We start from the raw sequence: 13,237 nt of genomic DNA, 5'->3' as shown, positions 1-13,237 counted from the left end.
GAAAATATGTAGTAAATAACATAAACAATGTTCGAGTACTACATCGAAATCGCCTACTAGACTGAAAAAAGAAAAACAAACCTGCGAATGACAGAAATCTCGCTAGTAAAAAAGCGTCGCTAGTCCTACTGTCGCTATTCGGTTTGGTGCTATACACATAATATTTCTTTCAAAGATAAAAGGTTAACGTATTTTTTCTCAGTTCATTTTTTTTGCCTTTTTTATATCAAAAAATTCCCTTTCTTGTTAAAAATGGAAAAGATCGTTCGATTTTAAGGTAGATCGATCCCACAACCGCCCATCTGAATCTTTCTTGAAGAACGATCTTTCCCAAAAGGTAGAACAATCCTTGCTAGGACCCATTCCAGGTGACTATCCAACAATTCTGCAGTTCTTATTTTCAATTATTCACAAAAATAAATTACAGTTGTTTTTTGGTTTTATCACGGTAAAAAAAAACTTCACTGTGAATATGGCGAAACCGTGAATTTGGCGAAAATAAAAATTTAAGCGGAAAAAAGTTTTCTTTGTCTTTAATAAGTGGTTTATAATGTTTTCAGTAGTGGAAACGTTTTGTATCAATAAATTTTGATCATAAGATGAAATCATCAAAGTTTCTAAACACAAAAGATCGATTACAGTACAAATTATTCTACTCTATAGCTATTTTAAGATTGTTTTCTTGAAATAAGTAGAAATAGTTTTCTTGAAATATGTAGAATATCAATTTAATAGTCGTCATCTAATTTAAATGCATTATTTAGTTTTAATATGGAAATTTAACAGTTGTTATCTTTTTATAAAGAGTTCAAAGAAAACTTCATCAAATAGTATTTTTCTGCAAAATTCAATATTTTAATCTTCACACCTTAGATTAACTAAAAAGTTTACCTTTTCGAATAAAAATTTTGAAATTTGCTCAACTTAGACTTTTTAAGTTTGTTTCTCGAGATTTGCTTTAAGGGCAGATAATCCTTTGTTTTTAATATATAAAAAAATAGAAATTTTAGTCCTTTTTACATAGGAAAAGAAGACAATACTAAAGGCTTCCCAATCAGGATTGCGCACTCCACATTTAAAAAAATACAAATTAAAAAAAAGAAAACAAACTTTCCTCTCTTTTCAAAAACACTTAAATTCACCCACATCTTTATATGATTCGCATTACTAAAAAAAATAACTTTTTTCAGAGCGGCTAACCAAGCACAAATAACAACACTAGCTTAAGCGTGACGTTAAAATACTTAGTATCATGAACAAAGACGCTATACGCTTATGAAAGAACATTATGTTCCTGGAAATGGATTGTGAATGTTTTCTAAAATAGCGAAAAAATAATCGTCATAAAAACGAGCGTAAATTTGGCGAGTATTGAAAAAATCTAACAGTGATTCAATCGAAAAACTACAGTACAATGTTTTAAACTCCTACTGAATACGAGCTCATATATGTCCTCAGCATTTTGCAATTTTGAGCTTTATTTAGGACTGTTAAAGATGTCAACCAATGTAGTGCAGAACATCAATTACCAATTATAAAACCGTAAAAAAAAGTCTCATTTCTAACACTATTTGAACAACTAAAACTATTGAAGTAGCTATTTTGTTTTTTTTGCATAACTTGCTTAGTTAAAGGTGAATAAAGTAATTTCAATTTAAAAATTAACTTTTCTCTATGGATGAATAAATAGTTCATGCAGTAGAGGGTTTAAAGTGATTTTTTTTAAACAACACTTTTAACCATAACTTATTCTGTTATATGTTTTTTGAGGACGCACGAATCGAAAGTCTAAAATTTTTCCGAAAAAAAAAATCTTAAAGGGGCGCGTTGTGACCAAGGTCGCCAAAATCACAGAAAAATCTGTAATTTCACAGAAATTTGAGCAAATTTTCATCACAGAATCTGTGTCACAGAACACAGAATTTTGAAATATTCACAGATTTCATAGAATTTTTGAACTTTGAATGGATTTCCAATATAATATTTTTTTTGCCAAAATAAAATTTAGATGCCTTCCTTTGAGTTAGAAAAGAATGATTAAATTGGTAATGTGATTTGATTTCTCGCAACTTAAATGTTAAAAAAGACTCAATTTATCATTAATTTCCAATTAAATTAAAGGAAACGGCATCCCACAAAACCATTACGGAATTTATAGGGAAAATCACAGAAAGTCATATTTTTTTTCTAAAAAACACAGAATTTTTTTCGGCAATCTTGGTTGTGACGTCACTCACATATAAATTTCTATTTTATCGAAAAATAGTTTTTTATATTTAAAGGTAATGCTATAAATTTTGAATGTATTGAAATATCTTTTAGTTTTGTACGATATTTACAATAATTTTTATGCACATATTGCTTGAAACGTACTGAAAAAATGTGTGACGTCACTGTAAATAGAATGAGTCCAATACCGTATTTGTTTATGCCGAGTGTTGCACTAGTTGGTGCTCCACTAGGTGCTGTCAAACTGTTTGTTTATTCGGAAAGTGTTGCATTGGTCTTGACCTGGTGTTGCACTGCCATCGAGCGGTGTTGCCCCGAAAATTTGGTCAGTGCTGTGATAGAGCGTGTGAGTGAGTGAGGTAGCAATACACTGGCGACGATTTGTGTTTGTTTTTATCGGGTATGGTGGACAACAACACAACACTGAACGAGGGGAGAAAACAAATACGGTATAAGGCAGGAATGAAAATAGAAGATGGAAAGAAATCGAATATTAAGTTAGTGAAAAATATATTATTTATTTACATAGTTTATCGTCTCATGCCATAACTTGAAAAATATAGGCTTGGGCTTTTGTGTTGTGGACATCTTTATACTTCTTGTGTGATTCCAAAATTTAAATGCATCTTGTTTGAATTTTTCTAAGTAGCTTGATTCTCGGTATTATAATTTCAGTCGAAAAAGGACTTCCAATTAAAAGTGAATCAATAAATTTAGCAATGAAATTTATTTAAAGGTAATCACAAAAGAAAAGAAATTGATTCTTTGTATTTCAAAGTTTTTAATTTTTATATAAATCATGTTTCACATGAAACTGTGAAATAATTAAAAAATAAAATGTGTTGCCAACGTATTTTATACTACATGTCCGGTCTCAATTTGTACGTTATGGAAAAAGGTCTTTAACTTCCCACCATTTGTTTTTTTTTTCTTAAAAAAAATCATCCAATGTTAGGTAGAAAGGAATATAAATAAAACACGTCTAAAGAAAATTTCATGTGAATAAAGCACAAATCTAATATTCACCCCAGGAAAGATATTCAATTATATATAAAAAAAAATTTCTTAAAACTTTTTTTTAAGCATTTTTGACTGCTTACTTAAAAGCTGTAAAACCGTAGAATGATAATAAAAATAATTAATTTTTTTTTGCTTGGCTATTGAACTTATCGATTAATATACCTTTTGCAATAACATTTCAAGCAAAGTCTGCCATTTTTTAATTGTTTTCAATGGATTCTTATTTTTTATTTTGAAATTGTTTTAACTTTTTTCATGAGATGTTTAGCTTAAGGTTGCCAGAATTTTTTCAGTACGTATCCGGGCCGGACAATCCGGGCAACTTTCTATAAAAAACCTGGCAAAATCCGGGCATTTTATTTCTCAATCGAGATTAAAAAACCGGGCAATATCCGGGCAAATTTTGTCAAAACCCAGAAAAAACTCAACAAAAATCAAGATAAAAGAATAAAAAAAATATTTTTTAATAAAAATTTAAAAAAAAATTAAATCCTATTTTAGTCTTCAAAAAGTCCTTTCTTAATATTTTTGCAAAATCTGCTCATTTTTTTTTGTTTTGGTGGCTAAATAAAAAAAATGCAACACAATTTAATTTTTTTTTGTTTTTCTTGCCAAATAAAGTGAAAAAATCCGGGCAAAATCCGGGCATTTTTCAATAAAATCCAGGGCCGGGCCGGACTGTTCTAAAATTTTGTTTCAAATATCCGGACAAACCCGGATAAAACCGGGCAAACCCAGATAAAACCGGGCAATCTGGCAACCTTAGTTTAGCTGCTTGTCATGCTAGCAAAAAATATAGCTTAAGAATAGTCATAACCATAAGACCGCGAATTACCCAAACTCAGTTTAAAAGTTTTTAACCCATGAATAACATCACTTTGACCACTGTTCCGCACGTCACATACCGTCGAATGGTTGAAAAAGAGTAGAAATATCATTCACCTAGGTAACTTTTCAGGGCATCTTCACTTTGGCACAAATCTTACGTTACGTACATCGACATACACAGAAAGGTGCGGGAGGAACAGCTTTAAAATATCTCAAAATCCACTCTCGAATGACAGAGCACCATTTGGATAGCTTCCCGAATTTTACCGAATGCTACTTGAAGAAAATAGATCCCTCCGGGTTGGCACAGACCGCGTGGCGATTCTGTGAATTTTAGGAGGTGTTTCGTTTTTTTTTACGAGCATACATAGTTACAGATGTTCTGTGGCAACGTACCTTATGCATGCAAGTTGAAAAAAAACCGCAGCTAATTAGCGTTAAATTATTTGCAAAAATGTTACAGCTGACATGGTTAGGTTAATTTGAAGGACACGAATGATGTACTTCTTCGAAATAACGATACTTGGTGACCTATTTCTGTTTTGTTGCTGAGAGAAAACTTGAAATTTGAATTCCGAGAACAATATTTTGCAAACTAAATAAATTAAAGACATTGCATTTTTAATAGAATAAAACTTACATATACACGGCATTGATTAAGCTTTGTTTATAGCAAAATATACTAAAAAAAAAAAGAGATATCAAGCAATTCAAGCTTACTGAATAAGTCAGTTTTGAATAAGGCAGAGGAATGTTCCCTATTTGAATGGGGCTTGCTGCAAGTTTGTAGTCAATTGTTTAATGACGATTGTACCCTAACCCAATCTGGTGGCAATAATTAACAAGTCAAAATTTTCCATTCTGCAATTAAGAATGAATAGAACAACGTTCGCTGTTGCTGCCGCGAGCCCGGCGATACACATGACATCACAGGTGATTAACATTTATAATAGGAGATATGTCAGATAATTATTGTACACGGCAAACAGCATCCCTTTGACAAGGCCCATTTCTGCTTGCCTCCTCCTTTCCTTTCTGTTGCCCTTCAATATTTGCTCGATGCTGCTATTCGAAGCGTTTAAGGGGAAACCGAGAGAAGATCTTCACTTTTTTTATAAGTAAAAAAATATAATCTCTCAAACAAAATTTTCAACAACATAAAAATCGTGCTTTAAAAGTTCTATATAGGCTGAATAAGGGTTTTCAAGAGAAATTAATACCAATTTCCTATTTGGCAAATGAAACAATCAATAAGGAACTGGACAGCCAGAAAAAAATTTAAAGCGATTTTTTTATGTACTTGACTTTTGAATACATAAAGCTAATTAGGCTTAAAAGAAACTGAAATGACTTTTAAGTCAATTATACATACAATTCTCTGAATTCACAGTCAAGTTATTTTCCCCTTAAAGCCTGCGCTGAATTGAATTAGTTGGAGCGCGCGCCACCAAGTCTCCCGCAGCTGCCTGTTCATAAACCTACTTAGAACGTTTTCCCCGCCATTCAAATCCGTGCGCGGTTTCATTTGTCATTATTGCTGTTGATGCTGCTTCAGGCCAAATCGGGATGGAATGGAAACAAACCTCGATGCAGTACGTGTGTAGATATTATTTATTTATTTGTGAGCTCTTTTTTTTCTTCTCTCAATTCAACTTGCAATTTTGCACTGTAATTGAATGCCTCCTACCCGTAATTGAAATAATAGGCCAAAGCTCACGTCATCTGAGAAATAAAAAATAATCGCAATCGTTGGAGAATAAGAGCCGTACCCTAAAGCAATCTTTTGAAAGGAAAAAAATTAGATTTAAGATAAAATTTCAGATGAGTAAGAACATCTACAAACGTATTAAAAGAGAAAATCAAAAAGTTTTTTTTAATAAACTTATATATGAGAAAATTAGAGGTGTACCTAATCAGACCGAACATTTCACACAATATTCCATTAGGCCAAATTTTTGACTCTCCGAATATTCGGCCAAAGTATTCGGTCGAAATAGCGGAATATTTCTTCTTGTTTCAGTAATGCTAGCTGTAATAACGGTACAGATTAATCATATTTTAAAAAGTCATTGAGAAATTTATAAAACATCCAATGCCAATGTTAAATTATCGATCAAATTAACAGATGTACTAAGAAGTTTGTTTGGATTTATTCAAACTTGACCGCATATTCAAGAAGAAACTCGAGGCAAGTCCAGCCTTGCTCACATACTTGGTAATTATGGAACACTTTTCAGATTTTGCACGGATTTAATTCAAAATCAAAAGCGGAAATTTAAGTCAAATTTCATTAGTTGTGATTTTACTTGGAGTTTTGATTAGGAAATTAGAAAAAAGAATGATTAGTTTTTCACATTTAAAAAAAAAAATTCCCGGTTAGATCCGTGCGAAAGAAAACAAAAAATGCTTAAGATGCAGGCATCATCGTTGCGATTAGAAAATTTTTGAAGATGTATTGCTCAAATTTAACCTTTATCTTATTCGATATCAGATCAGAAATGATAATGATAAGCTGCTTGGTCTCAATTTCTACAAGTTTAGGCACAAATTTAACTGGACCCAAATTTGTTTGATAATCAACCTAGAAGCAACATATCATCTGAAGAACTTGATTGGTATCTTTTTTAAAATATATCAAACTTTCGATAACGAACGTCCCAGTTTGCAAAATTAAAGTTTATTTGAAACTTGACTTGATGACAGTCCTACATTTCAAAACATTCTAATGTCATAAAATTCAAAAATATCTTAAATGTTCAAAATGTCAAAAATGACAAAAATGTCAAAAATGTCAAAAATGTCAAAAATGTCAAAAATGTCAAAAATGTCAAAAATGTCAAAAATGTCAAAAATGTCAAAAATGTCAAAAATGTCAAAAATGTCAAAAATGTCAAAAATGTCAAAAATGTCAAAAATGTCAAAAATGTCAAAAATGTCAAAAATGTCAAAAATGTCAAAAATGTCAAAAATGTCAAAAATGTCAAAAATGTCAAAAATGTCAAAAATGTCAAAAATGTCAAAAATGTCAAAAATGTCAAAAATGTCAAAAATGTCAAAAATGTCAAAAATGTCAAAAATGTCAAAAATGTCAAAAATGTCAAAAATGTCAAAAATGTCAAAAATGTCAAAAATGTCAAAAATGTCAAAAATGTCAAAAATGTCAAAAATGTCAAAAATGTCAAAAATGTCAAAAATGTCAAAAATGTCAAAAATGTCAAAAATGTCAAAAATGTCAAAAATGTCAAAAATGTCAAAAATGTCAAAAATGTCAAAAATGTCAAAAATGTCAAAAATGTCAAAAATGTCAAAAATGTCAAAAATGTCAAAAATGTCAAAAATGTCAAAAATGTCAAAAATGTCAAAAATGTCAAAAATGTCAAAAATGTCAAAAATGTCAAAAATGTCAAAAATGTCAAAAATGTCAAAAATGTCAAAAATGTCAAAAATGTCAAAAATGTCAAAAATGTCAAAAATGTCAAAAATGTCAAAAATGTCAAAAATGTCAAAAATGTCAAAAATGTCAAAAATGTCAAAAATGTCAAAAATGTCAAAAATGTCAAAAATGTCAAAAATGTCAAAAATGTCAAAAATGTCAAAAATGTCAAAAATGTCAAAAATGTCAAAAATGTCAAAAATGTCAAAAATGTCAAAAATGTCAAAAATGTCAAAAATGTCAAAAATGTCAAAAATGTCAAAAATGTCAAAAATGTCAAAAATATCAAAAATTGTCAAAAATGTCAAAAATGTCAAAAATGTCAAAAATGTCAAAAATGTCAAAAATGTCAAAAATGTCAAAAATGTCAAAAATGTCAAAAATGTCAAAAATGTCAAAAATGTCAAAAATGTCAAAAATGTCAAAAATGTCAAAAATGTCAAAAATGTCAAAAATGTCAAAAATGTCAAAAATGTCAAAAATGTCAAAAATGTCAAAAATGTCAAAAATGTCAAAAATGTCAAAAATGTCAAAAATGTTAAAAATGTCAAAAATGTCAAAAATGTCAAAAATGTCAAAAATGTCAAAAATGTCAAAAATGTCAAAAATGTCAAAAATGTCAAAAATGTCAAAAATGTCAAAAATGTCAAAAATGTCAAAAATGTCAAAAATGTCAAAAATGTCAAAAATGTCAAAAATGTCAAAAATGTCAAAAATGTCAAAAATGTCAAAAATGTCAAAAATGTCAAAAATGTCAAAAATGTCAAAAATGTCAAAAATGTCAAAAATGTCAAAAATGTCAAAAATGTCAAAAATGTCAAAAATGTCAAAAATGTCAAAAATGTCAAAAATGTCAAAACTGTCAAAAATGTCAAAAATGTCAAAAATGACAAAAATTCAAAAATTTCAAAAATGTCAAAAATGTCAAAAATCTTATAAATGTCATAAATGTCATAAATGTCAAAAATGTCAAAAATGTCAAAAATGTCAAAAATGTCAAAAATGTCCAAAATGTCCAAAATGTCAAAAATGTCAAAAATGTCAAAAATGTCAGAAAATGACAAAAATGACAAAAATGACAAAAATGACAAAAATGACAAAAATGACAAAAATGACAAAAATGACAAAAATGACAAAAATGACAAAAATGACAAAAATGACAAAAATGACAAAAATGACAAAAATGACGAAAATGACAAAAATGACAAAAATGACAAAAATTACAAAAATGACAAAAATTTCCAAAATGACAAGGATGAAAAGATGCTTAAAATGTTTAAAATTTTAAGAATGAAAAAAATTTCAAAAATGACAAATATGTCAAGAATGTCAATATTTTCAGAAATATTATGAAATGTCAACAATGTCAGAAATGTTAGAAATGTTAAAAATATCAAAAATGATTCTAAGCTTTATAGTAATACTTTTAAAATGCAAAATATAACGAAAATCCAGTTTGTTCGGTTTATCCATTTTCAATGTTTCGTTTGATTTTACGTATTTTGAAATTTTTTTTTGTGTTCTTTTGTATAAATGGAAAACTCAGTTTCAGTTTTTAGTTTTAGAATGCCGGAAATGTGATAACATTTTTGATCAGGCCTCCAACTTTTTTAAGAACATCTAGATTGTTCAATTTTTTTGGTTTAATAATTTGAAAATTCCCTCACTTTTTTTAAACAGGGAATCACTAGGTTCCTTGAAAATCTCAAAAGGCTGTCATTAATTTTGCAGCAACTGCGGAGTTTATTCAAGTCATCAAGCAATAATTTATTTTGTCACTATCCACAAAACCACCTTTGCAAGCACCTGGCAGCACCTGGAGTGAATGTTCTATTAAAATTAAATTAGCATCAGAGGTTTTGCCGGAGGAAATAGCAAAACCAAGCCTCGGATGCCTTGGAGAAATTCCATTCAACCCCTTCTGCGTCCAAAAGAGAGAGCAGCTTGTAGGAAGGAAGGAAGGTGACTCCGATGTTTATCCTTACATTTGCACCGGTCCTTTGGTTTTGGTCCTACGAGTCATGATCCTGCCAATATGTTACCTATTCTGATCCCTGGGACCGAAAAAACACCACATGCACACCAACCCGAAACATTTCCATTCAAACTTTCCAAAGTCATTAAACTACCGAAAGCAATTATCATACTTTTGCATTGGAACTCTCGCAGAAATGGGAACGATATTTTACAACCGACGAAAGGTTTCCGGCTGATGTCACACCGGGTGCGAGTCCTTTTTGATCCTTTCGTCGGTCGGCACTTTTGCGTCGACCGGCAAACAATTATTCTGGGGTACGTCGTCACTATCGTTGTCGGTGAGGGTGTGTTTAATCTTCGAATGGAACTTCCATCCGGTGACAGATCAGCTGATGGAATTCTGACAGGTTTTAGGATTGAAATGTGGCTTGCCGTTTGTTCCGGCTGGTCCTGGCACGATTGTTCCCAATGTATGGTCGTTAGTTTTTCACATTTCCTACAATAAATCTGTCACATTCTCATTCGGGTATCAAGAAGAAAATCATTTGTTTCCATTAAAGAATGAAGAGCAAACCAAATTATTGTTTTTTTTTTCATGTAAAAAAGCTGTAGGTAAATACATATCTTAAATGTGAATAGAATTGATATTTGATTTCTTTCATAAGAAAATATAATCTCTTCCTTGGTCAATTGAATCTACTATTTAGGATAACTGTTTCTATATTTAATTCAAAATATGCATTAACACAAAGTCTGGATTATGGAGGGCGGGGAGAATAACACCTAGACTCCAGCTTAGGGGAACTCCTAAAAAATACAATATATGTTACTTGAACAAAAAATATAAAATGGTCATTTTTGTTTTTGCCATTTTTGTCATTTTTGTCATTTTTGTCATTTTTGTCATTTTTGTCATTTTTGTCATTTTTGTCATTTTTGTCATTTTTGTCATTTTTGTCATTTTTGTCATTTTTGTCATTTTTGTCATTTTTGTCATTTTTGTCATTTTTGTCATTTTTGTCATTTTTGTCATTTTTGTCATTTTTGTCATTTTTGTCATTTTTGTCATTTTTGTCATTTTTGTCATTTTTGTCATTTTTGTCATTTTTGTTATTTTTGTCATTTTTGTCATTTTTGGCTCATAGTTTTTTTTTATCCTCTTTCAATGATTTTGAAACATGTTAGAATTTTAAAGAATGTTGATTTTTTTTTCTTTAAACCTGCTTGGGTAAAACAGAAATTTAAAAAAGTATGGAAATGTTTCCCAAATAAAAGCATCTTCTCATTCCACATTTCAATCAACACGGTGTGGATTTCAAAGTACCACGCTTCATCACATTATAGGGATATGGACATTTCAAACGATTCATGTCCAAAGCAGACCTTTCGATGTCCTTAGGCCTCGTTCGTCATGTTCCGGATAGCTTATCCAGCCAGCAAGCCAAATCTCCTGTCAGTCGCAATTTTAAAGCAGATCTTATCAGACTCATATCGCAGCGACCAACCCCTCGGGGACTGATAGCGAGATGAATGGCACCAACAGCAGCCCAGCAGCAACGAAAAAAAAAACACCGAAACCAGCATGCAGTTTCGAATTTCATTCACATGACTGGTTTCTCATCAGCGTCATTCTCGTCAATCTGTCAATCTACTGCGGGATCGTTCGGTGTTTTGGTTCATTCTCCTCCAAATTCCAAACTCCAGAAGGTGGCTCCCCGGAGTATCCTGGAACACACCGGGAGCAATATGTACACAGACATCCGGGCTTCCCTCAATCGGTGGAGCCAACCTGCCAAACGTGTTGACGCGATTTCAATTCAGGCGTGGAAAATTTCCAATATCTATTCTGGCGATGTTCCGGTGCTGTCGTCGTTGGGTCTCCGTTGAGGGCTCGTTCTCTTTCTCCCCCCCCCATTCAATATAGGGGCCAGTCAGTGCACATGCTAAGTGATCAAAGCGAAAATATTCGTTTGAAAATCAAATTTGTGACAGCAATTGTATTTTCAGCTACAAATTTTCATCGTCCTCGCTGCTGCTGCTGCCTTTGGTGTTATTCATCAGGTAAACCCTAATCAGAACAGGCTCCTCTTCTGGGAAGGAATACCTTTAACAGACTGAACTGAATTTGACGGTTCATTTCTTTGTCCACTGATGCGAAAGTGCCAGGAGGACACGACTAGCCCTGCGCAAATTCCACTCAATTCACGTGACATCCACCTGTGACGTATTCAGAAAAATTATTGGTTCCTTAAATTTACAAAATCATGTGAAAAAGGAGTAAGTTGCAACAAACTTGGTTTTCAATGAAAAGACTCATGAAAGAAAACGTTTGATAATAAAAAGAATAAGGGTGTTGCATACATTTAGGGGTGAAAAATACTACAAAAAAATGTACTAGCTGAAATCATAAAAATTAATGTTTGGATGGTTGCAATTTTGATATTAACAAACGCGTGATGCAAAACAATCTTGTTGCAGCATATGGAAACGAGATTAGAAGGGTAATTTTTTTGTTTGCATTTTGAGGCATTTTAGCCTAGGCTGGCAACTGTACACCAAGGTTTTTATGACGCGGTTTTTTTTTACACGTATTTTTCACACGGCTTTTTTACACGGTTTTTGGCAATTACAACGGTTTTTTTTACAGGGATTTCGCGAATTAACATGGTTTTTGATAGAAAATATATTCTAAGTCCTTTTCAAAGGAAAACGCTTAGAATCTTATTGAAGTTGGGAAAATCTTAGCTCTGAGACTAAGAACGTGATTCATGAGACCAAGGACCTAATACCTGGGACCAGAGACCTGAGACATTAGACCTGAGGCCTGAGGCATGAGACTTGAGACCTGAGACCTGAGACATAAGACATAAGACATGAGACTTGAGGCATAAGACAAGAGCCATGAAACATGAGAGCTAAGACATGAGACTTTAGACCTGACACCCGAGACAAGCTACTGCTTTTCGTCACCTACAAGTCAAACCTTTTTAACTAGAGGGGTCGTAAGTTTTAATAATAATAATAATTTCTTTAGTTGAATTCACTTGATGATTTCTAACATTCCCAGTGAACATATTGTTCTTTTAAGGGGTTGTTATGATAGTTAATTGGTAGCTAACTTATTACTGTATGTTATAATTTTTCACTTTACAATTTTCAAGAGTTTTTTTTTAATTTCTTTTTTTTTTTTTCATTTCATTTGTGTTTGATATCGTTAGTTTCAAAAGTTGATTCTGCTGCGATTTCTAATTGTGGGTTGCTGGCGGTGGCTGGTGGTGTTGGCGATGAAATGAGCTGCTGGGCGGTGGTGATGGCAGTTGGTGGTGGCGGTGGGTGGAGGTTGTTTTTGGAGGCGGTTGGTGGAGGTAGTGGCGGAGGTGGCTGAAAGCGAATGTTAAAAGAAAACAGATTTTAGGCCAATAGTCTTTTCTTTGGTGGAGTTTCAGGCGATGTTTGAAGTTTGATGAAGGGCAAGATTTAATGATGGCAGGGATACTGTTGTAGAGCCTGGCACCTATCAGGCTGAACCTTTTCTTTCCAAACTCAGAGTTAGATCTCTGAATTGCTAGTCGACCAGCTTGTCTAGTTGCTCTGCTTGATCCAGTTCGTTGTAACGATACACTGGGTTGAATGATTTGTCCTGACGCTATAGAATGCATATGAGCAATCGTTTGAAATTCAAAAAGTCCTCTGATTGGAAGAAACGAGTTCATCTCGTTGTGGTAGAGCGATATTGTCGGGAACAGATGA

The 13,237-nt window shown here is 32.2% G+C and overlaps 1 protein-coding gene across 1 annotated transcript in view; it reads left to right on the top strand.

Annotated features, from left to right (window-relative positions):
* Positions 1 to 11,374, top strand: part of LOC129743303 (uncharacterized) — a 14,953-nt gene extending 3,579 nt beyond the window's left edge. The window contains exons 5-6 of the mRNA XM_055735289.1: positions 9,680 to 9,965; positions 11,192 to 11,374. Of these exons, the coding sequence (XP_055591264.1) occupies positions 9,680 to 9,965; positions 11,192 to 11,374 (469 nt within the window). The remainder of the gene's footprint in view (positions 1 to 9,679; positions 9,966 to 11,191) is intronic.
* Positions 11,375 to 13,237: the final 1,863 nt, after the last annotated feature.

The sequence above is a fragment of the Uranotaenia lowii genome, chromosome 2 (genome assembly GCF_029784155.1).
Source record: "Uranotaenia lowii strain MFRU-FL chromosome 2, ASM2978415v1, whole genome shotgun sequence".
Taxonomy (NCBI): Eukaryota; Metazoa; Arthropoda; class Insecta; order Diptera; family Culicidae; genus Uranotaenia; species Uranotaenia lowii.
The sequence above is the reverse complement of the archived record's forward strand: the minus strand, read 5'-3'. Positions and strand labels throughout refer to the sequence as shown.